Genomic DNA, 24,916 nt, shown 5'->3' with positions numbered 1-24,916 from the left:
AGGAGAGGTGGTGCTCAAGGGAGTCTGTTTACTAAGAGGTAGTCTGCATTATGAACAAATGTTCTAGAAAAGTTGATATAACAAAAACCAGCTCCTTGGTTTCCTGTCCTCTCAGAAATGGCTCCCTCTTTCTCAGAGGTGTCGCACGTTAGTCAAGAACAAAGCACTGGTAACTTCAGGGTTTTATTGGAACCTCAAGCAACAACGACTTCGTTGCCGGTTTCGTTTCCATGGTGGGAAGAAGGAGGAATTTTCCCTGGCTGGAAGGAAAATATCAGTTGCAAAAGTAGCTCCATGGTTGTGAAAACGGCTTCTTGCTGGCATTGACTTGACAAAAAGGGATTCTGAAAGTAGCCATTTAAATCAGAAAGCAGGAAAACAGGCTGCTTTAAAAGAAAACCAACCTTGGACATGCATAACTAACTGTTTCTCCATCTCGCAGGGGAAGAGGTGTTGCTAATCCAGGAGAAACTGGATGGCATCAAGACTCGTTACTCAGACATCACAGCCACCAGCTCTAAGGCTCTCAGGACATTAGAGCAGGCTCGGCAGCTGGCCACCAAGTTCCAGTCTACACATGAGGAACTGACCAGCTGGATGAGTGAGGTGGAGGAGGAGCTGCTGTCCAGTGGGGGGCAGTCACCTGCTGGAGAACAGATACCCCAATTCCAGCAGAGGCAGAAGGTTAGATCTTTTGAAATACTGAGCTCAGTGGCAAAAGCTGGGGTGGATCTTTACAAGGGAATGCACCAGAGCCAATGAGCTGCGGGAGCTTGCGCACTGCATTGAGAGTGAACCGCAGAGGGTATAGTGGAGAGTATAGGAGAGAATTTGCTCTTAAAGCGTAATGCCAAGAAGCGGGGGATAACGGAAGGGAAAATATCCGTTTGGTCCATGACGAGGCCTCTTCGCACCACGGTAATGCAAATAATAGCAACAATATTTCACGTTAAGAAGCAAATGAGGCACCGTCCTTTTTCAGCTTATGGGAGGTTGCAACTCAGAAATCTCAAAGCTCATTTAAAGAGTAAAAATATATTAATAAAGCAGAAGGTAACATGATGCATGTAATCTCCTCACTTCTAGCCTCTCTAGCACCCACGTCGACCCCTCCCCTCCATACAAAATACAGATGTCAAGTTCATCTTCCCTGCCCTCACTTTGACCCCATTGCTCCCCCTTTGAATCCTTCTTATTGACTGACTCCCCAGTTTTCACCCCATCAAATTCAAGCTACTAGTCCTTGCCTTCAATGCCCTTCACAGCTGCCCCTCCCTGCTCATCCACTCTTGTCTCTTCTCATGTTGTCCTTGCCAGTTTCCCCCACGGATACCAGCCTTCAGCTGGAAAAGCCTTTTCAAATTACTTGGACCCATCAAGATGTGCACCTAGCTATTGCATGTATCTGCCTTTGTACGTATGCTGCCTTATCCTCCTTTCCCCTGTGGGTTCAAACAGTACCTGGCAAACGGGGCATTCCTGCTAAACGATAACCGTTACTCATATGCTGGTGAACAGCTCCATTGGGGATCTTGTACCGGTGAAAAGAATGAAGGGAACTTGGCCGCAGGACCATTAACGATTCAGATGCAGGAACGGCCTCTTGCCAACAATGTCTCGAGGATGTTAACTGAGATGTACGGTATATGTCTTCCTCAGGAGCTTAAGAAGGAGGTTATGGAGCACAGGCTTGTTCTGGATACTATCAATGAGGTGAGCCGCGCCCTCTTGGAACTGGTGCCCTGGCGAGCCCGCGAAGGGCTGGACAAACTCGTGTCGGATACCAACGAGCAGTACAAGATGGTCAGTGACACTATCCGGCAGAGAGTGGACGAAATAGATGCTGCTATACAAAGGTCACAACAGGTAACCTTATAATCTCTTGTGCTTCGCTCAGGAGAGGGTTTGGCGGGGACTGCATGCCAGCTGATTCACCGCTGCTTCCCTCTAAGCAGCCGCATAACTATAGCTTTAGACATGAGAATCGCATGGTGGGGAAGCACCAACTAATGCTGAGAAATGAACAGATTCGGGAATTTGTGTGATAGAATTGGGGATCGAGTCTAGCTGGTTTCTGAACAGTCTGACTTTATAATGGTTTTGGTGATAGTTCGGTGCCTCTTAGAGAAGTTCTGTATTAACTCAGTGCTCCTTGCTTTTGGGTTACGGCACTAGTGGATTGCGTCTAAAACTGGTGACAGGTGAACTCTCAGGCCCATAATTCTGACAGCCTGTGGATTTATTCCAGAATAAGAATCTTCCTAAAACCTTATTCTTTGGGGATTGAGGAGGATAGTGAATAGCTAAACCTTTCACCAAAAGCTTTGAGCACAGGTAGCACAAGCAGAACTCATCCAAACAAAATTGTGGTGTGAAAGAGCGGTCTCTTTCCCTGTGGACAGAAAGGGCATTTAAGGGGCTTGCTTCGTTATACTCTGTAGCTCTAAACTTGCTAGTTGCAATGCTGCTCTGCGCTTTAAAACCTGCTGAAGAAGCCAGTACCCTCTTCCAGGCAAGGATGTATTAATCATGTCAACACCCAGCGTGTAATGGACTACGCTGACCAACATACTGGACCATGGTTAGCGAAATTGAGAATGTACGCTTTAAATCCCATGAGTATTCAGATACATGTGTCTGTTTAGCTCTTTCCACTGCTGGCCTGTTTCATAGGAGTCCTGCGTATAAAACCTAGGGCTGTTTTTATTTCTCTTGCAGAAAAGGGTACTGTCTCTTTAAATGTTTGCTAAAAGAGCGGGAAATGTAGCTTGTTGCACCGTGTAAAAAAGAGTGTGTTCTCTGTTTGGGTCTCCACAGAGCCAAAGCAGATAGCTGTTGAAAGGGATGGCGTCCCTTTAGGACAGCTATCTGCTGCTGCATAGGTAGGCTTGGAAGGATTAGATTTTTATTGGTAAATGTCAGGAAACTTCCATTTCACCCTACGCACAAACTGATGAAGAATATTTCCATCCATGAGCATCAAAATTTAAGATAAGCAAAGGAAGAAAAATTCTGCTTGGGAATTTATCAGAGGTAGATTTAAGGCTGTTTACTTTGTCTGTATTTGACATTGACAGTTTGTGTTTTAAGTTTTAAATCCTTCACTTTATACATCTCAACGTCTACGGTCATTAAATGATTATTGCCTGACCCTTTCCCCGTAATTGCTTAAAAATAAACATGGATGTTATCCCTCAAAATTATTAAAAAAGTGAATTCTGCTAACCCTATTCCTAGGCGCATCTCTGTGGAAATGTTGCCTCCGGATTGTTGAGCAATTATTGCCCATTACTCAGAGTAGAACTAGAATCGTTTTCAATTTGGGAGGGGAGGCTTCTTTTAAAAAAAAAAAAAAAAAAACTGGTAATTTTCCTCAAATCAAATGTGGAATAAGACCTGCCGGTGTGTGTTGGCGTTAAGGTTATGTTGTTTTTCCGTGTCTTTCTTTGTACGTATGTGACTGCATCTCATTGGCTGGCTGTATCTTCCTTGGGGTTGCTTTGTCCTTGGCTATGTGTAGCACCAGGCCGGCTGGGTCTGTGTCTATCACCTTTGCACGTTGCTGTGCATTTCCCTTGTTCCAGTTGTGAGTCCACATTGCTGCCTGTAGTATGGAGATATGTATCTATGAGGCCATTGTCCATGTGTGTATCCCTGTGTGTGTGTGTCGCGGTTGCTGGCGTGTTGGTTTGTGCATCTGTGTCAATGCTGTCCTTGCTCGGTGTGTGTCGCTAACTTGTTGCGCTCGGTCTCCTCTCCCTATTCGCTAGTATGAGCAAGCCGCTGATGCAGAATTAGCCTGGGTTGCTGAGACCAAACGGAAATTGATGGCACTTGGTCCAATTCGTCTGGAGCAAGACCAGACAACAGCCCAGCTGCAGGTCCAAAAGGTACGTGCAATATGCATGCACTACTTTTGCTTGTTGGGTGAAAGGATGGGCAAGACCTTACTTGTTGTCTGGAGCAGCGGGGAGAAGAAAATTGCTCCTTGAATAGAGGTGATGAGTGAAGTGGAACAGCTAATTGGTATGTCAGGGTGATATTAATTCATTTGCCTGGAGTAGGGCAAATCATTGATCGTGTAGGAGAGGAAGGTGGTAATTTATTAGCTCAGATTGAGCTGGGGGTGGCTGAGATGAGCTAGAGTAGGACAGGTAAAGCTCAGTCATGGGGGTGAGTCATTGGGGTGAAGGGATGGAGAGTTTATTGGTTAGGGCATAGCACAATCTTTCTCTAGGGAGGCACGTTACTTTTATAGAGCTGAGACTCGACCTATCCAGAGAACAGCAATTCAGCTGGGTTTTTAAGTCATAGAGACACTGAGGTGGTGAGTTAAGAATGATCCCTCCAGGACAAGATATGCCTGAATTTTCGAGATACCACAAGAGCTGCATGTTTAAAACGTGGCTGAATTAGACGAACAACTCTTCATATAAAGGTATCTAGCCCTCTAACTGCGGGCCTGCCAGCACTCCAGCTCCACTTCAGGCTAATTTTCAGTTGTTTAGACATCCATGTTTTTAGATGTCTTAGAAGCTATGATATTCCACACATTTTTCTTCACTGCTTTATTAGATTCCCTTGTCACCCACCTGAAATCATAGCTTTAATTAGTCTGTGTAGGTGTATGTAGCCCAGTTTCCTTCCACTGTTTTGCTAGCAAACGTTTTCTCACCTTAACATGGAACAGGTTTTTTCCTTTTGCGCGTTCTCGGATCTAGCTTAGCCTCCGGGAGTGACTTCCTGTGAAACAGTGATGTTCGGCGTCCAGATGCTATTGCGTTAATAGCAGTTATTACTGGATTTGATACCATGTACTGTAAATTTTACATGGTCAGTCTGGTGCCAGCTCACACCCCTGAGCTGTGAGTTCAGAGTGTTTAGACATCTTAGTAACCACTTGGTTTTGGGTGCCCAACATTAAAAATCATGGTTAGATCATGGTGACTTCTAAGCTTCTGTCAACACACAAGTCAATTTGAGGCTTCTAGCATAGACCTAACCTCCTGGGCAGTCTGTCTGAATGTTGTGAAAAACTGCAAAGTTAATGCCATTAAAGAAGAGTGAACTTCGAATAATGAGGCTACCTGTAAATATTTTAGATCTGCATATCACTGACTTCCCTTCAGTGGAAAATCATCTTTGGTGGCCATAATTGGGGCAAAAACATACTGGATTTTGTATCGTTGATAAGAGCTGGCCACTACAACACAATTGAGGTCAAACAAAGATTGCAAAGAAAAAAAGACTTGATTGATAAATAAGCTAATAACAGCTGCCTCAGGTGTAGCTTTAAATAAAGAGTTTAGTATCCTTCCCCGGACTTGAAAAAAAAAAAAAAAAAAAGTCTAATAGGCTATAAAAAAAAAAAAAAAAAAAAGGAAAGAAAAGGAAAGAAAAAATAATTAGTGTTGTCATAAAGAGAGGAAGTGAACCGTCACATGTGAAGTTACATCGAGCTAAGCTTGGCTTTCAGCTATTGTGGGTCTATTGTTAATCATGTGGCCCCTTGGAATATAAATGATAGTTGTACGACGGCACCTTTCATCAACAGTCTTGTCTCAAAGTGCTTTAAATGTATGAAATGTAATTCAGCCTCACAACACCCTTGTGAAGTGGGTCAGTAGTAGGAGGGGTGAAAACATTATCCAGCATTTCACTGCAGGTGGGGAAACTGAGGGACAGATCTGGGGAAGTGACTTGCCTAAAGTCACACAGCAAATTAGTGGCAGAACTTGGAATCACAGGCACCAACTTTTTTCTGCGCCGTCGGGTGCTTGTGCCCCCGGCCCTGCCCCAACTCCACCCCTCCCCCAAAGTCTCTGCCCCTCCCTGCCCCTATTGGACCCCTCCCCAAATCCCTGCCCCGGCCCCGCCTCCTCCCCCAAGCATGCCACGTTCCCCCTCGTCCCCCCTCCCTCCCAGGCTTGCCGATTTGTGGCGCAAGCACTGGGAGGGAGGGGGGAGAAGCAGGACGCGGCAGTGCACTCAGGGGAGGGGGAGGAGGCGGAGGTGGGTGGGGGAGGGCGGAGCTGCCAGTGGGTGCAGAGCACCCACCAATTTTTCCCCATGGGTGCTCCAGCCCCGGAGCACCCACGGAGTTGGCGCCTATGCTTGGAATAGTTCCCTGACTCTTCTGTAGGGTGCAAAGGTTGGTCTATTGCTACTGGTTCTGTCGCCATCTTGGAGTTTCTGTGTAAGGAGTGAGGCACTGCTGGGTTCATGCACAGTAAAAATGAACCAGTCTCTAATTTCCACTGGCTTTTCCCAGGCTTCTGAAAGAGATGTTAATTTATTAAGAGTGAAATTCCAAAACACAGTTGAGAAGACAACGCAGTAATCTGCAGGTGAAGTCAGATTACGAGGATGTCACAGGATAGTTGATTGAGTGTTTACCGTCTCTGATTTACTGGACCACGTGGTGGTCATTTTCACCAGTCATCTCACCACTTTGGGAGAGTTTCTGAAATCCATTCCCCCCAGTACAAGCACTGTGGGAAGACCAGAAGTTTTGTGGCTTGAAGATGATTCTGATTTTTCTCATTCTGAACGTTTCCTTCCTACAGGCTTTCTCCATAGACATCATTCGACACAAAGACTCTATGGATGAGCTGTTCAGCCAGCGTAATGAGATCTTTGGCACATGTGGAGAAGAACAGAAAGCTTTGTTACAGGTATATCCATGTCTTTGATACATGTAGACCTCATGAGAGAGAGTCTTACACAGCAGTAATCCTGGCAAGTAATGGATTCAGTACAGGAGGGAGAAAAGCAGCATGCACATTTCCTACATCCGTCTATTTCCTTGTATCTTTCTCCTTGATTTAAAATTATTCCATCTCTAATCATGCCAATCAATAATACCCATGGGAGTCGCTTCCCATTTATTAACTTTTTAGTTTTGTTGCAGTGTTTATAAGGGGAAAGTTGTAGGGATCTCGGATACCATTTTGGTTGGCGTTACAGCGTGCAGTCGTGGGACTCCGCCGTTTCCGTTCACAGCATGCGGCTGGCTCGTTTTCTCTGCCCTTGCATCCGTCACCAACTCCACACCCTCCTCCTGTTCCCTCTAGGAGAAAACGGAATCGCTTGTGACGCAGTATGATTCTGTTAGCCAACTCAACTCAGAGCGCTACGCATGCTTAGAGCGTGCACAGGTCTTGGTGAACCAGTTCTGGGAGACGTATGAAGAGCTCAACCCGTGGATTGAAGAAACACAGGCACTTATAGCACAGTTACCCCCTCCAGCTATTGATCATGAGCAGCTCAAACAGCAGCAAGAGGATATGAGGGTAAGGAAGAGAGGTTTTTATTTGCATCATTTGCACCAGGTAGAATTGATTCCGCCCTCTGTATAAAATGGAGGCTTCACACTAAAAGGGCCGATGAATAAGGCTAAGATTTTGTGACGGGTATTTTAAGTCCCGGACAGATCACGGGCAATAACCAAAAATTCACGGAAGCCAGTGGCCTGTCCCTGACTTATTAAAAATAACTATGATGAAATGGGGAAAGAAGAGGGTCCAGCACCCATCGCTGGTGCGAGCTCCAGGGTTCCCCCCACCCACGGTGGCTGAGAGCACGGGGTCCCCCCTGCTGTCGGCAGCAGCTTGGAGCTGTGGGATCTACCCGTGGTGGCTGGGAGCTGCAGGATAATCTGTGCTGGCTGGGAGCTGCGGGATCCACCTGCGACAGCAGCTGGCAGGGGCACCCCTGCCGGCAGCAGCTGGGAGCTGCAGGGGTTCTCTCTGCCTGCAGTAGCTGGGAGCTGCAGGGAGGCCCCTCCAGCTGACAGCTCCAACTCCACTGCATCGGGGCTGAAGCGAAAATGTCACGGAGGTCTCTGGAAGTCACAGATTCCATGACTTCCATGACCTCCGTAACAAAACCTTAGCCTTATCGATGAGTGTAGTTTGGAGACCAGTAGGTGGCAAGCAGCTATCTAAGCTCTCCAATTTTTGGAGTTTCCACCTGTCTATCACAGTGACATCTGTAGAAATCTAATCCAGATCAGGTATTTGTCACACCCCTAAGAGTTTGTATTTTAAATAGAAATTTTGAATGTAAACCCATGGGAGATTGATCTTCTTTATATTTGTCCTCTGGGTGTAATGATGCCATAGGGTGTGTGTGTGTTCTGCTTAAAAGAACAGATGTGCAAAGAAAGAGCAGCTCTTTATCAGAGTTATCACCTTGGGGGGTGGGAATATCAGCTCCCTTGTGGGGGACGGGTTGGTTTGAAGGTGGGGAAATACTGCTGAGGTCAGTGGGAAAGCCTTCCCGTGGTCCAAGAGATGCCCTGGAAATCAATGGCATGACGTAAATACGCTGTGAATTTGAATGCACATCTATTTTTTCCATCCTGTAGCAACTAAGAGAGTCTATAGCGGAACATAAGCCTCATATTGACAAGCTGCTGAAAATCGGACCGCAGCTGAAGGAGCTCAACCCTGAGGAAGGGGCGATGGTACAGGAGAAATATTTGACCGCCGAGGCCATGTATGCCAGAATTAAAGAGGAGGTGCGCCAGCGAGCGCTGGCACTAGATGAGGCTGTTTCACAATCCACTCAGGTACATTTCTCCTTGCACACAAAGAAGCCGCAGTTTTGTGTTCGTGTTTATCACAGCTCCCTGGGGACGGCGGGCTCTGAAGTTTACTTCTGTACCGTTTCTTATAACTAAAATCCCATTACTGTTCAGATCTGTTCTAGGAAGCCATTTGCTGGCAGGCTGGTGCGTAGTGGGTTGATCTGCATAGTGCTTGCCTGTTCAGGGGCGTCTGGGAAGGCTGGTGCTGATAGATTTGTAAAAGCGGTACAGAAAGAGATTGAATCCTGATGTAAACAGGGTAATAAATGTTTACAGCCTTAATAATGTTCCTCATTAAAAGGGCTTTTTGGCATCTGCCCATGATGGACGGGTCTGGCGAGACTGTGAGTAGCGCTTAGAGAACTGGCTCTTGTTCCTGATAAGCAGGAAACTACTGTACGTATAATGAACAACTACATGGGAGAGTTAATCATCTTCCCTTGTATATAGGCTCTGTGGAGGAGCCCTAAAAGGGAAGAACTATGTGAAAGGAAGGGCAGAGATTGTACAAATTAAAGTGGAGAAAGGATGTGAAGAACTTCTGTTGCATGTAACTGGGATTAGCGTTTGTAGCTATGTTTCACTTCAGCTAATATTTACTGTAGCACAGTTTTGTCGTCACGTCTGGGTTATTTATTCCTGCGTTGTTTAGTCACTTCTCTTGGTTTGCACTTGTATTAACTCCAAGTTTTTCCCCCCCACACACACCTTCCGTCTCATCTCTCACTCACATTGTGGAATGTGTTATCTTTGTGTGTTGCTGCCTGTTCCTGTCTTCCCCACATGGTCCCATTTCATTGTTGTGTTGACCGCGCCCCGCCATTGCAGATCGCAGAGGTAAGCCTCACCACGTTAGCTGTTTGTTTACATTCTCATTCTTCGGGCTAGATGAGTCTTAATTCATTTGATACCCAGATTTCTACTGTATTATATCTCTGTATGCAGTTCAATAGAACCTGCTAGGAACAAACTCAGACACAGTGAAATTCCGTTTCGGTTGGAGAATTAAAGTCCTTAACTCTTTCCTTTTGTTGCAATGTGCAAATTGAAGTTCCACTTTATAGTGAGCTTCTGCTTAGAATTCAAGTGTTCTGTAGGGAAGAAATCATTTTACTATCAAAGGGATCTACGCTGAAGCATATTCTGCCTTAGCGGGCGTGACTGGTTGGTTCACCCACGTTTGTTAGTTTTAAGACAGTCTAGTGACGATAGAGTTTGCACCTAGAATCTATTTCCTTTTTCTCTGCCGTTATAATGTGAAACTCAGTGGGAACAAGAGGCACTCTTATTGTGTGAGAGTAGCAAGTCCAGTTCCGTGGGCAGACATCTAGTTCTAATAACTTTCCCTTATTGCCCTTCATTCTGTCTTGTAAACACTAGATTATCTTTAATGCTAACTTGAACAATGCCAAATCTCCTTCCTTTATCAGTAAGATCAGCCAAAGCAACAGCAGAAACCCGAAGACCAAGCAGCACAGCGTCCCATTCTCTCTCCTTTCCCATACACACATGCTTTCCACCAGGTGGCTGCAGTCGAGTTGGGAGTTGAGATGGTTTCTGTGCCAGGCTCCCCTGAGCTGAGGCCCCTGTGGAGCCAAACACACGCAGGTTACAGCTAATGTGTTGGCACATGGATCAGGACTAGTTGACTGAGTCGTCCTATGCCCAGTCAGTGGCACCGCCCTTTGGAGGGAAGGGGATGTCAGACCAACTTGAATTTTGTGGGTTTGGGTACAATAACAAGCTGCTGCTGCATTTGGTTTGCGGTTTCCTGTGCCCTCTCTGTAGGCTTAGCTAACTGCAAACTCCTGCGACCACCGCAGAATGCAGTTGTTAGCGACAAAACCAGGGACAGACATCAAATTGGAGGCTGCAGGTGTAATGGGCATTCTAGGAAACATTAATTCTCTTTAACAAAAGAGAGCACTTTGCCTGCTCTTAACATTATGCTGCATACATTGGAGTAATTCAGTGCCGTACAGTCCTCTAACCTGCCTGATGGACTTGCCTTTGTTCAGTTCCACGATAAGATCGAGCCTATGCTGGAGACGCTGGAGAACCTTTCCTCCCGCCTGCGCATGCCGCCCGTGATCCCAGCCGAAGTTGATAAAATCAGGGAGTGCATCAGTGAAAACAAAAATTCCACCATGGAGCTTGAAAAACTGCAGCCAACCTTCGAGGCGCTGAAACGCCGTGGGGAAGAGCTGATCGGGCGATCGCAGGGGGCAGACAAGGACCTGGCAGCCAAAGGTATCGCACGGAGGTGCCGGAGACGTCTCACGTCTGCTCAGAGAGGCAGTTAGTTATATTTAGCGTATCTAGGATGGCAAGTTTCTCTCATAACCACAATGTATCTTGTTTATCGGGAGACTGGTATTGATAAAGCAATAAGGAGCATTTGACTGCTCAGTGATGGGTCCAAATCCAGCCCAGTTCAGAGGGAACTGCAGACTGTTACCCCGTGACAGCTCTCAGGGGGGTCTATTCCCAGTGAATTGGTTTCAATTCAGGCCTTGAAGGGGGGCGGTAATGTCCACATCACAAAACCACCAATACAATTGGCACCTTTGTTGGCAGTCTTGGGCGCGAGCCCAAGGACTGAATGAGCATAGAGAGGTGGTCAGGTGTGGGGCGAGCACGTGGGCAGGCTTGTAACTGTTCTGTGGATAAATAAAGGCTTTATATCTGTATCTTGGTGTTTGTCACATCTTCATCCAGCTTCTTTCTAAGTTCGTATTTCTGGCACTCTTGGCCATTTTAATTCTTACCTCAGGGTAAGACTACACGGCAAAAAAAGCCCCCACAGCAGCGAGTCTCGGCGACCAGGTTGACAGGTTCAGGCTCCCGCTACGGCGCTAAATATAGCCAGGCAAACGTTGGGGGTTAGGCTGGTGCTCGGGCTCTGAAACCCACCCCCCTTCTCAGGCTTCAGAGCCAGAGCGCCAGCCTGAGCCTGAACATCTCCACGGCTGTGGGAATCCCCATCGTCCAAAGCCTGAGTCTGCAGGTCTGGGCTCTGAGACTCAATGCTGCAGGTTGTGGAGGGTTTTTTGTGCTGTGTAGACAAACCCTTAGACCTTTCTCATCATAACATTTGTATGCAGATGCTTTAATTAGTAACTGGAGATTGCTGGTCAGAACAGGGTAAGAATAAAGAGTCCTGACTCGTTGTTTTTTTCCCCCCTCCAGAAATCCAGGATAAGCTGAATCAGATGGTGTTTTTCTGGGAAGACATCAAGGCTCAGGCAGAGGGACGTGAAAGTAAGTTCCTCGATGTCCTGGAGCTCGCAGAGAAATTCTGGTACGAAATGGCAACCCTCCTGACTACTGTCAAAGAGACGCAGGATATTGTTCACGACCTGGAGAGCCCAGGCATTGACCCATCAATCATCAAGCAGCAGGTGGAGGCAGCAGAGGTGAGGACTGTGGACGAGTCATTCCACATAGGCCCCGGCGGTGCTACAGCTTGTAACCATGTTTGGGTCTCAAATGAAGATATGGCCAAATGTTGTTGTACCCCAGTTTTGTGAGCACCCGACATGGTTACAAATCATGCTGTCGTTTTATTTAGAAACCAGGGGAGAGCCATGATTTGGTGGGGATGGTCAGTTTAGCGCATAATTGTTCCCATGGTTCTGCTCCCAATGTGCGCTGGATCTGTCTAGATTGTGAGATGCAGATTACATTCCAGTTAGATTGAAGGCAACTGTAGAATAAAATGATAATAGTGGATGGACAGCAACACTCATCTCTATTTGGGATCACGTGGTAGAGTCTATTTTGGATGTTTGCATAGTTTGACTCAGGGTTTTTTTTTTTTAAATATGTATACATCTCATCCCGGCGTACTTGTACATGCCACTCCCATTTTATAACTAGTCTGACTTGGGTTTAGAAATGCTGGCGCTCTGACAGCCTGTTTAATTCCTGGTTTCGTAAAACACTCCGAAAACTATATAACTTGCAGATAGGGTCACCGTCTTTCCAGTTCAGATAAATGCAGAGGCGGTTTTTACCTTGTTTTTCCCATCTGCTTGCAAATGGTGACGGCATCCCATGCATCAGACAATGTAAGAAGTGTGGATTGGACTCAGTTACTGTGGTAGATAATGAAAACACATACCTGCTTCTTAATGTGATGCACACCTGTTGGGTTGAGGACTAATTAGTCTCAGTCTTCAACCAAAATGCAAAACATTAGCTGGTGTAATCTCTGTACTCTAGCTCCCACTGCCTGCACCGTCAAATGGAGTTTTGGAATAGCATTTACTAAACAAACCTATTTTTTAATTCATTGCACTCTCTGAATATAGACGATCAAAGAGGAAACTGATGGTGTGCATGAAGAACTGGAGTTTATTCGCGTGCTTGGAGCTGAATTGATTATGGCCTGTGGTGAAACTGAGAAACCAGAAGTGAAGAAAAGCATTGATGAGGTAGGAAAACCAGCAGCTCAGAAGTCAGGTAAAAGCCACGTGAAAGGCCGCGTTGGCTCAGATGGAATAGCCTACTGAATTTGGGGGCAATCCTGTGTTTTGCAGATGAACAATGCATGGGAAAACCTAAACAAAACCTGGAAGGAGAGGCTAGAGAAACTGGAGGAGGCTATGCAGTCTGCGGTGCAGTATCAGGATACGCTGCAGGTGAGGCAGCTGTTGGTGGTTCTTTGTACTGGGTGGACCAGCAGCCCGTTGTGCTAGGCGCTGCGTGAGCACAGAACAAAAGGATAATCACTGCCCCAAAGAGCTGACAATCTAAGTTAGGCCCCGTGTACAATGACCCGCTGAAAGCAGAGCATTCAATCAGCATTTCTTCTGCTTTTCTGGTGACAATTTGAAGTTGACCCGGCCTGCCTTCACCCTCTCAAATAGTTATACATTTTGGGGTGGGGGCGGCAAGGGATGGGGGAAATGTGCCTGATCCTAGTCTGCTGCATATGCTGCGGTCAGTGGAAGGAAGGAGGTCACTAAGCAGTGTGCTTGTGGAACATGAAAACTACCCATCGGTTTGCCTTGAAAGAGAAGCTCTATTGATTAGTCCAAGGATCGCACAGGCTGCCCCCAAGCTCTGCTGATGGCCTGTGGAGCGGGTGTGGCGCGCCTCGTCCAATGATGGTGGAGGTTTGATTTTCCTAATTGTGTGTGTGTTCCTCTTAGGCAATGTTTGATTGGCTGGATAACACTGTGATTAAGCTGTGCAACATGCCACCTGTCGGCACTGACCTCAACACTGTTAAGGAGCAGCTGAACGAGATGAAGGTAAGCGTGCTACATTAGACACGGTTCTCCAGGGCTTGGTCTGTGTTGGAGGCAGAGTTCTGCAGTTTGTTTGTTTGATTTTTTGTTTGTTTGTTTCCCCTTCCACGCTTTGGCAGGAGTTTAAAATGGAGGTTTACCAGCAGCAGATTGAAATGGAGAAGCTTAATCACCAAGGCGAACTGATGCTAAAAAAAGCGACGGATGAGACAGACAGAGACATCATCAGGGAACCGCTGACAGAGCTGAAACATCTCTGGGAGAACTTGGGCGAGAAGATTGCTCACAGACAGGTATGGAGAGGGTGGGCTGCCAAAACCCAGGGCTGAAAATAAACCTAAGTCGTCAGCGTCGTCCTCCTCTTCCTGCTCCCTCCTGATTAACATTTTCTTTGTTACCTTTGAACAGCACAAGTTAGAAACTGCTCTGCTGGCGCTTGGTCAGTTCCAGCATGCGTTAGCAGAATTGATGGCCTGGCTGACCCATACGGAAGAGTTATTAGATGCGCAAAGACCAATCAATGGTGACCCAAGGGTCATTGAAGTAGAACTTGCCAAACACCATGTACGTACTCTGTGTTCTGACTTTTTATCTGGTCTTAAAGGGGACGATGGCTCCCGGGAAGTTATTTGCATTGATTTGTTTCCTTGGGATAGTGCTGGAGTTAGCAGAACATTTTAGAGGAGTGTGTCTTGACGTTACCCAATCCACCCTGTGCAGGTGCTGAAGAATGATGTGTTGGCTCACCAAGCAACTGTGGAGACAGTAAATAAAGCCGGCAATGAGCTCCTGGAATCCAGTGCGGGAGACGACGCAAGCAGCCTGCGGAACCGGCTGGAGAAATTGAATTCCTGCTGGGAGTCTGTCCTGCAAAAAACGGAGGAGAGGGAGCAGCAGCTGCAGTCAACGCTTCAGCAGGTCGGTGAGCTTGTTCTGGAGACGGAAATGTTCATGCTTGCAGAAGAGATCCGCAGAGGGTGTCTGAGTTGGCTTGGTGTCACTTTCCAGGGTGAAGGAGGTGATGTATAGTCTTGTCTTCACTGCTAGAAAAGGTGGTGCTACCTCAGGGTAAGTAACTCATGTGAGCTGTCCCAAGATGACAGGGCTCTTTAGTTTTACCTTGAGGTAAACTAGGTGAGGACACCACTATGCCCCCACCTGGGATTAACCTCGCCTCGTTACCTCATGATGGAACTATAAAGTACCTCGTCTTTGCTGTCTTTTGACCTTGGGATAACTCACATGTATTAGTTACCCCACCCCCACCCCGGTGAAAAGGACACCTTTTTCAGCCGCGAAGACCAGGTCATAGACGGGAGGCGCAAACGGTTTGTAAATAGCATGTTACTTCTTTCCAAACCAAAGATGCGTTCGTTCCGAGGGGAAGTCCTGCTCTTTCGGACGAGCCTTTTCTCTCTGAGAACTCAGCTCTGTGTGTGAACTTGCTGAAATGGTTGTATTGTTGAAAAAAATATGACAATATTTTTAGTGCCTTTGTAAAACTCTTCTCTGCCTCCTCATCCACCAGTGTTAAACCTGAAAGCCAGGCAACGGTTGCTGCTGTCATCCGATCCCTGGCTGATTTTGTGTTCCTTAACAGGCCCAGGGTTTCCATGGCGAGATTGAAGACTTCCTCCTCTGGCTAACAAGAATGGAGAGCCAACTGTCTGCATCAAAGCCCACAGGAGGTTTGCCAGAAACTGCCCGTGAACAACTCAATGCCCATATGGTAAAGATTTCAAATGCCTCTAATTCAACTAACTTCTCTCTGAAATGTCAGCATAGAAACATGTCTGTGCCGCATGGTGTAGTCCAGTAGTTCTCAAACTTCTGTACTGGTGCCTCCTTTCACATAGCAAGCCCCTGAGTGCGACCCCCCTCATAAATTAAAAACACTTTTTAACATATTTAACACTATTATAAATGCTGGAGGCAAAGCTGGGTTTGGGGTGAAGGCTGACAGCTCGCGACCCCCCCATGTAATAACCTCGTGACCCCCTGAAGGGTCCCAACCCTCAGTTTGAGAACCCCTGGTGTAGTCTAATGGGGAATGGGATGCGTGTTTCTTTTGCCACTTCTCTCTCCAGGGTTACAGAGGACCATTAGGTTTGCAGATGATGGCTATGGACAGAATTTCCCACTATCTTAATGAATGAACTGCTTACCTCTACTGATAGCATGATGATAAATATCGCACTGTCAATTTGCTGTGTGTCCTAACCCCAGTGTCTCCACAAACTTGGAGTCTAGAGAACTGCAAATCCCCGATACAGTCTCTCTGTCTCTAATATTTCAATGGTGGTTTGGTGTAGGAGCTGTATGCCCAACTCAAAGCCAACGAAGAGGTCTACAGTCAGCTGTTGGCCAAGGGGCGATTGATCCTGCTAAGCCGCGATGACTCTGGCTCTGGCTCAAAGACGGAGCAGAGCGTCATGCTGTTGGAACAGAAATGGAACTTGGTCAGCACCAAGATGGAGGAGAGGAAGGTAATGTTTTGAGCCAAAATATGATCCATGTTTACTATGAAAGATATGGCTTGAAAGTAAAATGCCATTAGTTCCCTGCTGCAGTAATGCTGTCTCCAGAACGCAGGTTTATTGCAATAGGCCGAATCAGCAATGTGCTTCAGACACCCAAGGTCAGAGCTTTTAGATCAGTTCTTTTAGATAATTTCTCTCCTGATTACATATGCTTAGCATGCCTTCTGACATAGGTATCATCAGTGATGTCTGACATCAAAGTGTTAACTGTATGGCTAGTTACCAGAGCAGGGTAAATCTTAGAGAGAAAATGAAAGTACAATGAAATGTGAGTGAACATAAGAGAGAGGCTGTTATACAAGAAATAAAAGAAGATATGAAGAGCATTATCCAGTTCTGAAAAGCAAAGTTACACTGCTTCTTCTTAAGAGACAACAGGCCAAATTCTCTGCTGACCTAATTCCATGGTGCTGGTACTTTGGTCAGCGATAAATTCTCACATAAAATGAGAGAAACTGGCCTCTACCCAGGCTCTGCAGCTGTCACCACTGAAGTGTCGTCTCCCTTCTGCGGAACAGCTTCTCTCATGGAGGCTTGTTTCCTAGGAAGCTCTGATGGCGACACAGCCACTTGTGTGTTGGTTATCGAGCTGTCTCCTCTTTCATGTACAATTCCTGTCCGTGTGTTTCAGAAGAAACTGATTCTGACACAGCCACTTTCACTGAAATCTCCTCTACTTGGTAAACAAGTCATGTTCTTTGCTTGAACTGATGAGTTCCCATTAGAGAGCTCATTTCATCTTAGAGTACAATACATGTCTTTGTCTGCAAAGCCTCACATTGTGAACTTGGTGCTCTCTTTGTGTTTTTCCCCCCCCCCTCTTATTAAAATGCAGTCGAAGCTGGAAGATGCTCTCAACCAGGCAACAGAGTTCCAGAATTCCCTACAGGACTTCATTAACTGGCTGACCCTAGCAGAGCAGAGTTTAAACATTGCCCCTCCACCCAGCCTTATCCTAAATACCGTGCTGTCTCAGATAGATGAACACAAGGTAACTTTGGGGAGCTGGAGTTCTGTGTCACACTCTGATTCTGTTTTACAAAGCAAAAGTTCGTTGCAAGCCATGCTCAGTGCTTTCCGTGTATGGGAGAAACTCGGAGACATTTCCATGTTTTTTCTTTAAATGAGAATAAATCTTCGTTACTCCAGGTTTTTGCCAATGAAGTCAATGCTCACCGGGACCAGATCATTGAGCTGGATCAAACAGGGAACCAGCTGAAGTTCCTCAGTCAAAAGCAAGATGTGGTTTTGATAAAGAACCTGCTGGTCAGTGTCCAGTCCCGCTGGGAGAAAGTCGTCCAGCGTTCCGTGGATAGAGGCCGAGCTCTTGACGATGCAAGAAAACGGGCTAAACAGGTGAGGGAGGTGAAAATGGTTGTAGAGGACCCGGCGATATTGCTTATCCTCTAGCTTTCAGAACCTAAGTGTGTCAAGCCTTCAGAAGGGCTGGAAGACACAAACATCGAGTTCTAACTGCTCTCCCCTTTTGTGCAATTTCAGTTCCACGAAGCTTGGAAAAAGCTGGTTGATTGGCTGGAAGATGCAGAGAATCACCTGGACTCTGAGCTGGAGATTTCCAATGATCCAGACAAAATCAAACTGCAGCTCTCCAAGCACAAGGTAGAGGGTTTGTTTTCATGCCAGCTGTGATGAATGCCCTCAAGTGTGGGTTAGTTGGATGGGAAGAGAAACCACCTCTCAGTCAAAGCAGTGCAACACAGTCACTTTTCTACAATCTGAGGGGAGAGATGATCCAGTAAGAGGAACGGCATACTCCACGCTTTAGTTGAACGTTACAGTAGCATAGTTACAAAGTTGTACACGAGAGGCATTTATCCCACTAAGCTATTCACTCACAAGTTTTTATGCATTCTAAAGACATTTCCTTTGTGCCCTTCTCTGGTTGTAAAACTCAGGAGTTCCAAAAGACCCTCGGTGGAAAACAGCCTGTTTACGACACCACGATCCGGACAGGCAGAGCCCTCAAAGAAAAAGCTGTGTTGCCAGATGACACTCAGAAACTGGACAACCTCCTTGGAGAAGTGCGGGACAAGTGGGACACAGTCTGCGGAAAATCTGTGGAAAGGTGAGAGGAACATTTGTTGCAACGGTGAAGGACCAGAGATGGGATGATCCTGTGAAGTTTGATTTATATCACACACTGTAAACATGCTGTTGAGAATATGGATGTAGGCCACAGAGCAGAGATGATGCCAGGCAGGGCATCAGAAATGTAAACTGAATGTCCAGCCAGACCTCCGTAAGGAGATCGATCCAGGTGATGCTTAATCTACAAGGAGGCTTTGTCTTTCGGAGATTTGCCATGATGATGATAACATCAGAAAGATGGGCGGAAAAAGAAACACTTTCCAATTCAACTGCAAGCAGCGTTGATATTCTGGATGGAAAGTTTGTACAAATGTCCTTTGATGCTCTCTTTGCAGGCAGCACAAGCTGGAAGAAGCCCTGCTGTTTTCTGGTCAATTCATGGATGCGCTGCAGGCCTTGGTGGACTGGCTGTACAAGGTGGAGCCCCAGTTGGCTGAAGACCAACCAGTCCATGGTGATCTGGATCTGGTCATGAACTTGATGGATGCTCATAAGGTAAGAGTGGGGTTTACCAGCTGCCCTTTGGAAAGTGAAAGTAACTTTAGTTCCCCATCCACTGCATAACAGAAGTACCAGGCTTATAGCATCTCGGCAAGATGTGTGCTGTAGCGCTGCATACTCTGCTGTGCAGCTTTGATTTCCATTGAGTAAATGTCTGGGAGACGGATTTGAAAAATGATATCGCTATTTTGGAATTGTAACATAAACCTTCAGTTCTGCTCTGTTCTACCTTGGATTTTCAAGGAGAGAAGGGTAAAGTTTCTATGCTTCTGTAAACTCCCCTTTGGCAGTATTCATCAGGAGGTCTCAGATGTGAGTGCTTTCACTTCTGGGTTAGGTCAGAGGTTCAAATCCCAGGTTAGAACTTGGGCTCCTGTTCCAAACAGCTACTGCATTGGAGTGAATGGTGATGTCCTATTAAGCATGCCATCCTTCAAGTGAGAGATTAAACCATGATTCCTTCTGCGACACTCTGATGGTTGCCCAGATACAAGTTAAAGATTCCCGTACTGCTCTCAGAAAGAGTAGAGGATAACTTTGGTATCCAGGCGGACAGTCTCAATAAAACAAGCTCAGCTGTCTCCAGCTTTGGGTGTTGTACTGCTGACGGTGTGTGTGTGTTATGCTGTAACCCACTGGTGCGTGTGTAACCTGAGTGTGAGCAGATCTGTAACTTACACTCACCAGTGGGTTACAATAATCTATGGTGCCTATATAATCTATTCATAGGCACCGACTCCATGGGTGCTCCGGGCTTGAGCACCCACGGGGAAAAATTAGTGGGTGCTCTGCACCCACTGGCAGCCAAGCTCCCCCCACGCCCCACCTCCTCCTCCGCCTCCTCCCCTGAGCGCGCACGTCCCCGCTCCTCCGCCTATCTCCCAGTGCTTCCGCCTTGCCACCACCAAACAGCTCTTTGGCGGCGTGCTGGGGGGGGGGAGGAGCGGGAACACGGCGCGGTCATGGACGAGGCGGGGGCAGGGATTTGGTGAAGGAGTCAGAATAGGGGCAGGGACTTTGGGGAAGGGGTTGGAATGGGGGCAGGGCAGGTGTGGAGGTGGGGCCGGGGGCAGAGGGCGGTTGAGCACCCACCAGCCGGAGCAGAAGTCGGCGCCTATGAATCTATGTATAACCAATTCTGTTTCAAGGAAAATAAATGATACTAGAGGAAAAATGCCAAAATTGAAGCATTTCAAGTGGGGTTTGGTGGAAGAAAGCAAACCACCCGTTCAACTTTATATACCCTGTATTGTCAGACTTGAAACGCTTCAAGCCTGTGCTGCCCCTTTTCTGTAGAGAACAAGAGGCAGACCCTTGATGGACCTTTCTCTTCTCCCTTGGCAGGTTTTCCAGAAGGAACTGGGGAAGCGCACGGGCACCGTGCAGGTGCTCAAGCGCTCGGGCCGAGAGCTCATCGAGAACAGCCGGGACGACACTACGTGGGTTAAAGGGCAGCTTCAAGAGCTGAGCAATCGATGGGACACCGTGTGTAAGCTCTCGGTGTCCAAACAGACCCGGCTGGAGCAGGCCTTGAAGCAGGTGAGGAGAAAGAGGCTTCCAAGTTCACTTTCGCTTTCAGGGTTTTATATATGGCTCTGAACCTGTACAAATTAAAGGGGGAGTCTTGTCAAGAAAAGAACCAGAAATGTGCGTTCCGGAGCTCTGTACAAGCATTTGCCATCTTCCGGGGGGGAAATGTGATGGGACACTATCTCTGCCCTCAGAGAGCTAGGTACAATTCCCTGTTCTGCCACAGGCACCCCGTGTGACCTGTGGCAAATCACTTAATCTCTGTCTCAGTTCCGCTTTTGTAAAATTGGGATAATACATCCCTACCACACAGGGACTGTTGTGAGGATAAATTAACGTCTAGGGTCACTGTCATGGGATCACCTCACTGTGAGAATACAGATCATTAGAATTCTCAGCCTCCAGTGTTTATAGCTGTTGTGCAACTGGAGTGGTCCAGCAGATAACAGTCAGAATGAGAGAACAGCTCTGAGGGTCTCAGTTATTCAAAAAAAAAAAAAAGAGAGCGTAGAAGAATAAAAGCCTTGATTGGAAAAGCAGAGATGAAGGGAGGGCTGCATTGATACGCAACGTGGGCAAATCAGAAGGGAATGGTGATAAGAAACTATTCCGAGCTATATGAACAATACGAGAGGGTGGAGTAAACTTAAGGCTAGGAAGGATAAAAAGCTGCTGAGGTTGTATTTTGATCCATAGTAGTTAGTATATGGAATAAATGACCAAAGGTGACAAAATGAGCAGAGTACACAAATAGCTTTAAGAAGGGAGTTAGTTCACTTTTTCAGTGCAGCTAACGCAAGGGGAAGGGAACAGACTACTTGACCAACTCCAGTTGTTTTGTTTATTTGTGTCACTGCAGCGCCTACACGCCCCAGGCATGCAGCAGGAGCTCACCGTGCTAGGCGCTGTACAAACACAGAGCAAAGACAGTCTGGTCTTTTATTTCCTCTGTTCCTATTAGAGACACTGCTGTGCCTTGCTTCTTGACTGGTGGGTAGAGACTCAGGCCGTGTAGAGATTCTAGGAGTCACTCATTGCATCCGTCTCTTGGTGCTGTTTCAGGCAGAGGAATTCCGGACAGCAGTCCACATGCTGTTGGAGTGGCTTTCCGAGGCAGAACAGACCCTGCGCTTTAGGGGAGCTCTGCCTGATGATGCTGAAGCGTTGCAGTCACTCATTGACATACACAAGGTAACCAGTCGCTCAGGAATGTGAGAAAACGTGGACTTAGCATGTGTGTCGACACTGCCGGGTAAGGCCAGGGTTAGCAGAGCTTCGAGTCAGCAGACCCTGGGTTTGTTAACCTAGGGCTTGAGCTTCTATACTCATTTGTAACCCCAGGTTAGGAATTGTTGAACCCTTTCTGGGGCTCCAACGTTATGAAGGCCCAAGTCCAACCCCCCATATCCCAGACTTCCTAGTGCCCTCCCAAAGTGTGGCTACCTCTAGCCTTTCTTTGTGGTGCAGTGTGGGAAAGTTTGACTGTCCAGAGGACAAAGAAAGTCAGTCCGTGGGACTGGGGGATAACTTTTAGCAGACTCCCAGAGCATGAGTCCAGAGGGGCTGTGTCTGTGTTGCGGGGCAATAGGGCTTGAACCTGGGTCCCAGCTTGACTCAGGCTTGGACTCTCCTCCCCCACTGGGTCCTGAGTCCAAGCTTTGAGTTCGCGCAATGTGTGTGTCGCCGGAATGGGGGTTAGGTTTGAGCCTGAGTTCAAACCCTGGGCTTACACTGCTGTGCTGACATATCCAGAGCGGCCCTTAATGAAAAGATGTGTGCCAGGAACAAAGGGCGGTAACTAACATCTCACTGTTAGGCAGCAGGAGTGAGACGTGTGGGCAAGGTATTTTCCAAACAAGAGATTTGCATCTTGTTTCATAGCTACATGGCCTGAGTTGGGCTGGAGTTGTAATACCAGGCACTGGTGGGTAGGGAAAATTACCTGTGCTCTATAAACCTAGAATGAAAATAACTTTAATCCAAAACTCTGAAGTCATTTTATTTCGGAGTTTAAATGGGGGGATTTTAAGGGTTGGGTGAAAGGGACCAGATTGTCTCTGTTGGCGTGACAGCCGTTGTTGTTTCTGTGGAATCTTGCTGTCTAGGAGTTCATGAAGAAAGTGGAAGAAAAGAGAGTGGATGTGAACGCGGCGGTTGGGATGGGAGAAGTTATTCTGGCTGCGTGCCACCCGGACTGCATTACCACAATTAAACACTGGATCACCATCATCCGAGCCAGGTTCGAGGAGGTGAGTCACAGAGGATCCTGTCTACTTGAGCAGAGGGAAGGTCTTTCTCGTCACTGCTGAGAAATAGGGCCAGTAATAGAATCAATGATCAGTGTCTTCTTTTGGACGTTTCTCTGTGGGGAAGTTCTCCGGCCTGTGTTATACAGGCGGTCAAACAAGATGATCACAGTGGAACCTTCCTGCCTTGGAACCTATGAAGCAGCAGGACATGTAAATGGGTTACTCTCCTGAATTATAGATGTCCTAGTCCTGTCCTCTTGGGTCAGTTCTCACAAGTCAATGTGCATCAGCCAGTGAACCAGTAGGAGTGGTGGCTGCCTTGTTTTCCATATGGGTATTGTTTTCCTTCTCCGGAGGGAGAGCTTCACAGAGTAAGTGCCTTTGTTTCCCATGCTGACGGCTCTTCTTGTGGATGTTTCCATCAGGTTCTGACCTGGGCACAGCAGCACCAGCAAAGGCTCGAGACTGCGCTTTCAGAATTGGTGGCTAACGCGGAGCTCTTGGAGGAACTCTTAGCGTGGATTCAGTGGGCCGAGACCACACTGATCCAGCGGGATCAAGAACCAATGCCACAAAATATCGATCAGGTCAAAGCCCTCATCTCCGAACACCAGGTAACTCCATTGCTGAGATCTGCCGACTTCCTGTCTACCCTGCTCCTGGGGCAGGGCTTGCGAGTCTGACAGGCAGCAGGGAGGCTGAACGTTTTGTCACAACCACCTTTCTGGGGAAGAAGTTGAGTTTACTTTTATTACAGCCACATGTCAGTCATCCAGACCTGTCACTTTTAAACAAGTCTAGGAACTGTGTTCCACTCAGCCCAGGGAGCAAAATATCAGGCCTGGAAATCAAAGCCACAGGTGTGGAATAACTTTACTGCAAAGCCACATAGCTAGTGTTCAGTATGTACTTGTGCGTCTGCTACGGGCTTGGAGTTTCTCAGCAGCAATCTAGAGCGACAGCAGCTTGAAGTTGAGAAGATGATAAATGTTACAGTTCTCTTCCCCCTTTTGCCTTTAACAGTCCTTTATGGAGGAGATGACACGAAAACAGCCGGACGTGGACCGGGTCACTAAGACGTACAAGAGGAAAGCCACAGAACCAGCTCATGGACCCTTCATTGAGAAATCCCGCAGCAACAGTATGTTTGCAAATTATTGCTACGTGCATCCTCCGCAGGAATGCGTGCTGAGATAGAGGGGAAAACACACAGGAAACTGGCGCTAATTCTCAATTAGAAATACACCCTGCTTTGCCAACCACTTGGAATTGGCTGGGAATTGCCAGGGAATGAGAAGGGGGAAATGAGGTGGCATTTGCAATAGTGGCTGACATATGCCAGGAGCTTGATTATTCTTTGCCTTTCTGCCATCCAAAGACTCTGATGGCTCTGATTTGAGTTTACAGCGATTTTGCTTATTTCAGAGTGCTGAAAAGTTTGTGCTGTATTTAACTGCTCCGGTTCTGATTCTAGTTGCTCTAGCATGACCATTTCCTCATGTATGATTCTTGCAGCAGAAAGCCCTGTTCGCTCTAGTTCAGGAAGATGAAACCAAAGGGAAAAGGAACATCGGAGTTGCTGGGGGTGGGGACTGCCGATTAATGGTGTCGGTAAAACTGCAGTACCGCCAGTACTGTTGTGCTGAACATTTCTTAATCTCGTATTTTCTTTTTTTAAAAGCTGCCAGCTCAATCCTTATGGGAAAGCCTGTGAGAGATTTTCTATTTGAAAAACAAACAAAGCTGTTGTCTTTTTTTTTCTTGGATCATCCAAACCCCACATCCTGCAATATCCCATGTGGCATATTTTTCTTTCTCTAGGGAAATCCTTGAGTCACACTGCCCCTCCTCCCATGCCAGTTCTCTCCCAATCAGAAACGAAGAACCCCCGGATTAACCAGCTCTCTGCACGCTGGCAGCAGGTCTGGCTGCTGGCGCTGGAGCGCCAGCGCAAGCTCAATGACGCTCTGGATAGACTGGAGGAGGTAATGACCCCATTATGCTGTTAAACAAGGGGTAGTTTGTGGGGGAAAAGTGTTGTTTACTGTACTCCCAAGAGAGAAGGGCAGAGAGCTGCCTCTTGAACTGCATTGTGCATGTCCTGGGTTATGACTGGCCTAGGCCTAAAAACGCCAACAAGAA

General features: G+C 47.0%; 1 protein-coding gene across 1 annotated transcript in view; it reads left to right on the top strand.

Moving 5' to 3' along the window:
- Window positions 1-24,916, top strand: part of MACF1 (microtubule actin crosslinking factor 1) — a 232,691-nt gene that overhangs the window by 188,274 nt on the left and 19,501 nt on the right. Inside the window, exons 64-90 of the mRNA XM_029912665.1 lie at window positions 443-684; window positions 1,660-1,866; window positions 3,771-3,890; window positions 6,567-6,674; window positions 7,074-7,292; window positions 8,369-8,572; window positions 10,609-10,840; window positions 11,780-12,006; window positions 12,904-13,026; window positions 13,132-13,233; window positions 13,747-13,848; window positions 13,965-14,138; window positions 14,254-14,409; window positions 14,566-14,763; window positions 15,446-15,574; window positions 16,158-16,331; window positions 17,221-17,376; window positions 17,535-17,741; window positions 17,886-18,005; window positions 18,302-18,471; window positions 18,830-18,989; window positions 20,340-20,534; window positions 21,588-21,716; window positions 22,631-22,774; window positions 23,200-23,388; window positions 23,798-23,915; window positions 24,596-24,759. Coding sequence (XP_029768525.1) covers window positions 443-684; window positions 1,660-1,866; window positions 3,771-3,890; window positions 6,567-6,674; window positions 7,074-7,292; window positions 8,369-8,572; window positions 10,609-10,840; window positions 11,780-12,006; window positions 12,904-13,026; window positions 13,132-13,233; window positions 13,747-13,848; window positions 13,965-14,138; window positions 14,254-14,409; window positions 14,566-14,763; window positions 15,446-15,574; window positions 16,158-16,331; window positions 17,221-17,376; window positions 17,535-17,741; window positions 17,886-18,005; window positions 18,302-18,471; window positions 18,830-18,989; window positions 20,340-20,534; window positions 21,588-21,716; window positions 22,631-22,774; window positions 23,200-23,388; window positions 23,798-23,915; window positions 24,596-24,759 — 4,469 coding nt within the window. The remainder of the gene's footprint in view (window positions 1-442; window positions 685-1,659; window positions 1,867-3,770; window positions 3,891-6,566; window positions 6,675-7,073; window positions 7,293-8,368; window positions 8,573-10,608; window positions 10,841-11,779; window positions 12,007-12,903; window positions 13,027-13,131; window positions 13,234-13,746; window positions 13,849-13,964; window positions 14,139-14,253; window positions 14,410-14,565; window positions 14,764-15,445; window positions 15,575-16,157; window positions 16,332-17,220; window positions 17,377-17,534; window positions 17,742-17,885; window positions 18,006-18,301; window positions 18,472-18,829; window positions 18,990-20,339; window positions 20,535-21,587; window positions 21,717-22,630; window positions 22,775-23,199; window positions 23,389-23,797; window positions 23,916-24,595; window positions 24,760-24,916) is intronic.

The sequence above is a fragment of the Terrapene carolina genome, unplaced genomic scaffold, assembly GCF_002925995.2.
Source record: "Terrapene carolina triunguis isolate 2854851 unplaced genomic scaffold, T_m_triunguis-2.0 Scaffold236, whole genome shotgun sequence".
NCBI classification, from domain to species: domain Eukaryota; kingdom Metazoa; phylum Chordata; order Testudines; family Emydidae; genus Terrapene; species Terrapene triunguis.
This window is presented reverse-complemented; position numbering and strand designations above follow the sequence as displayed.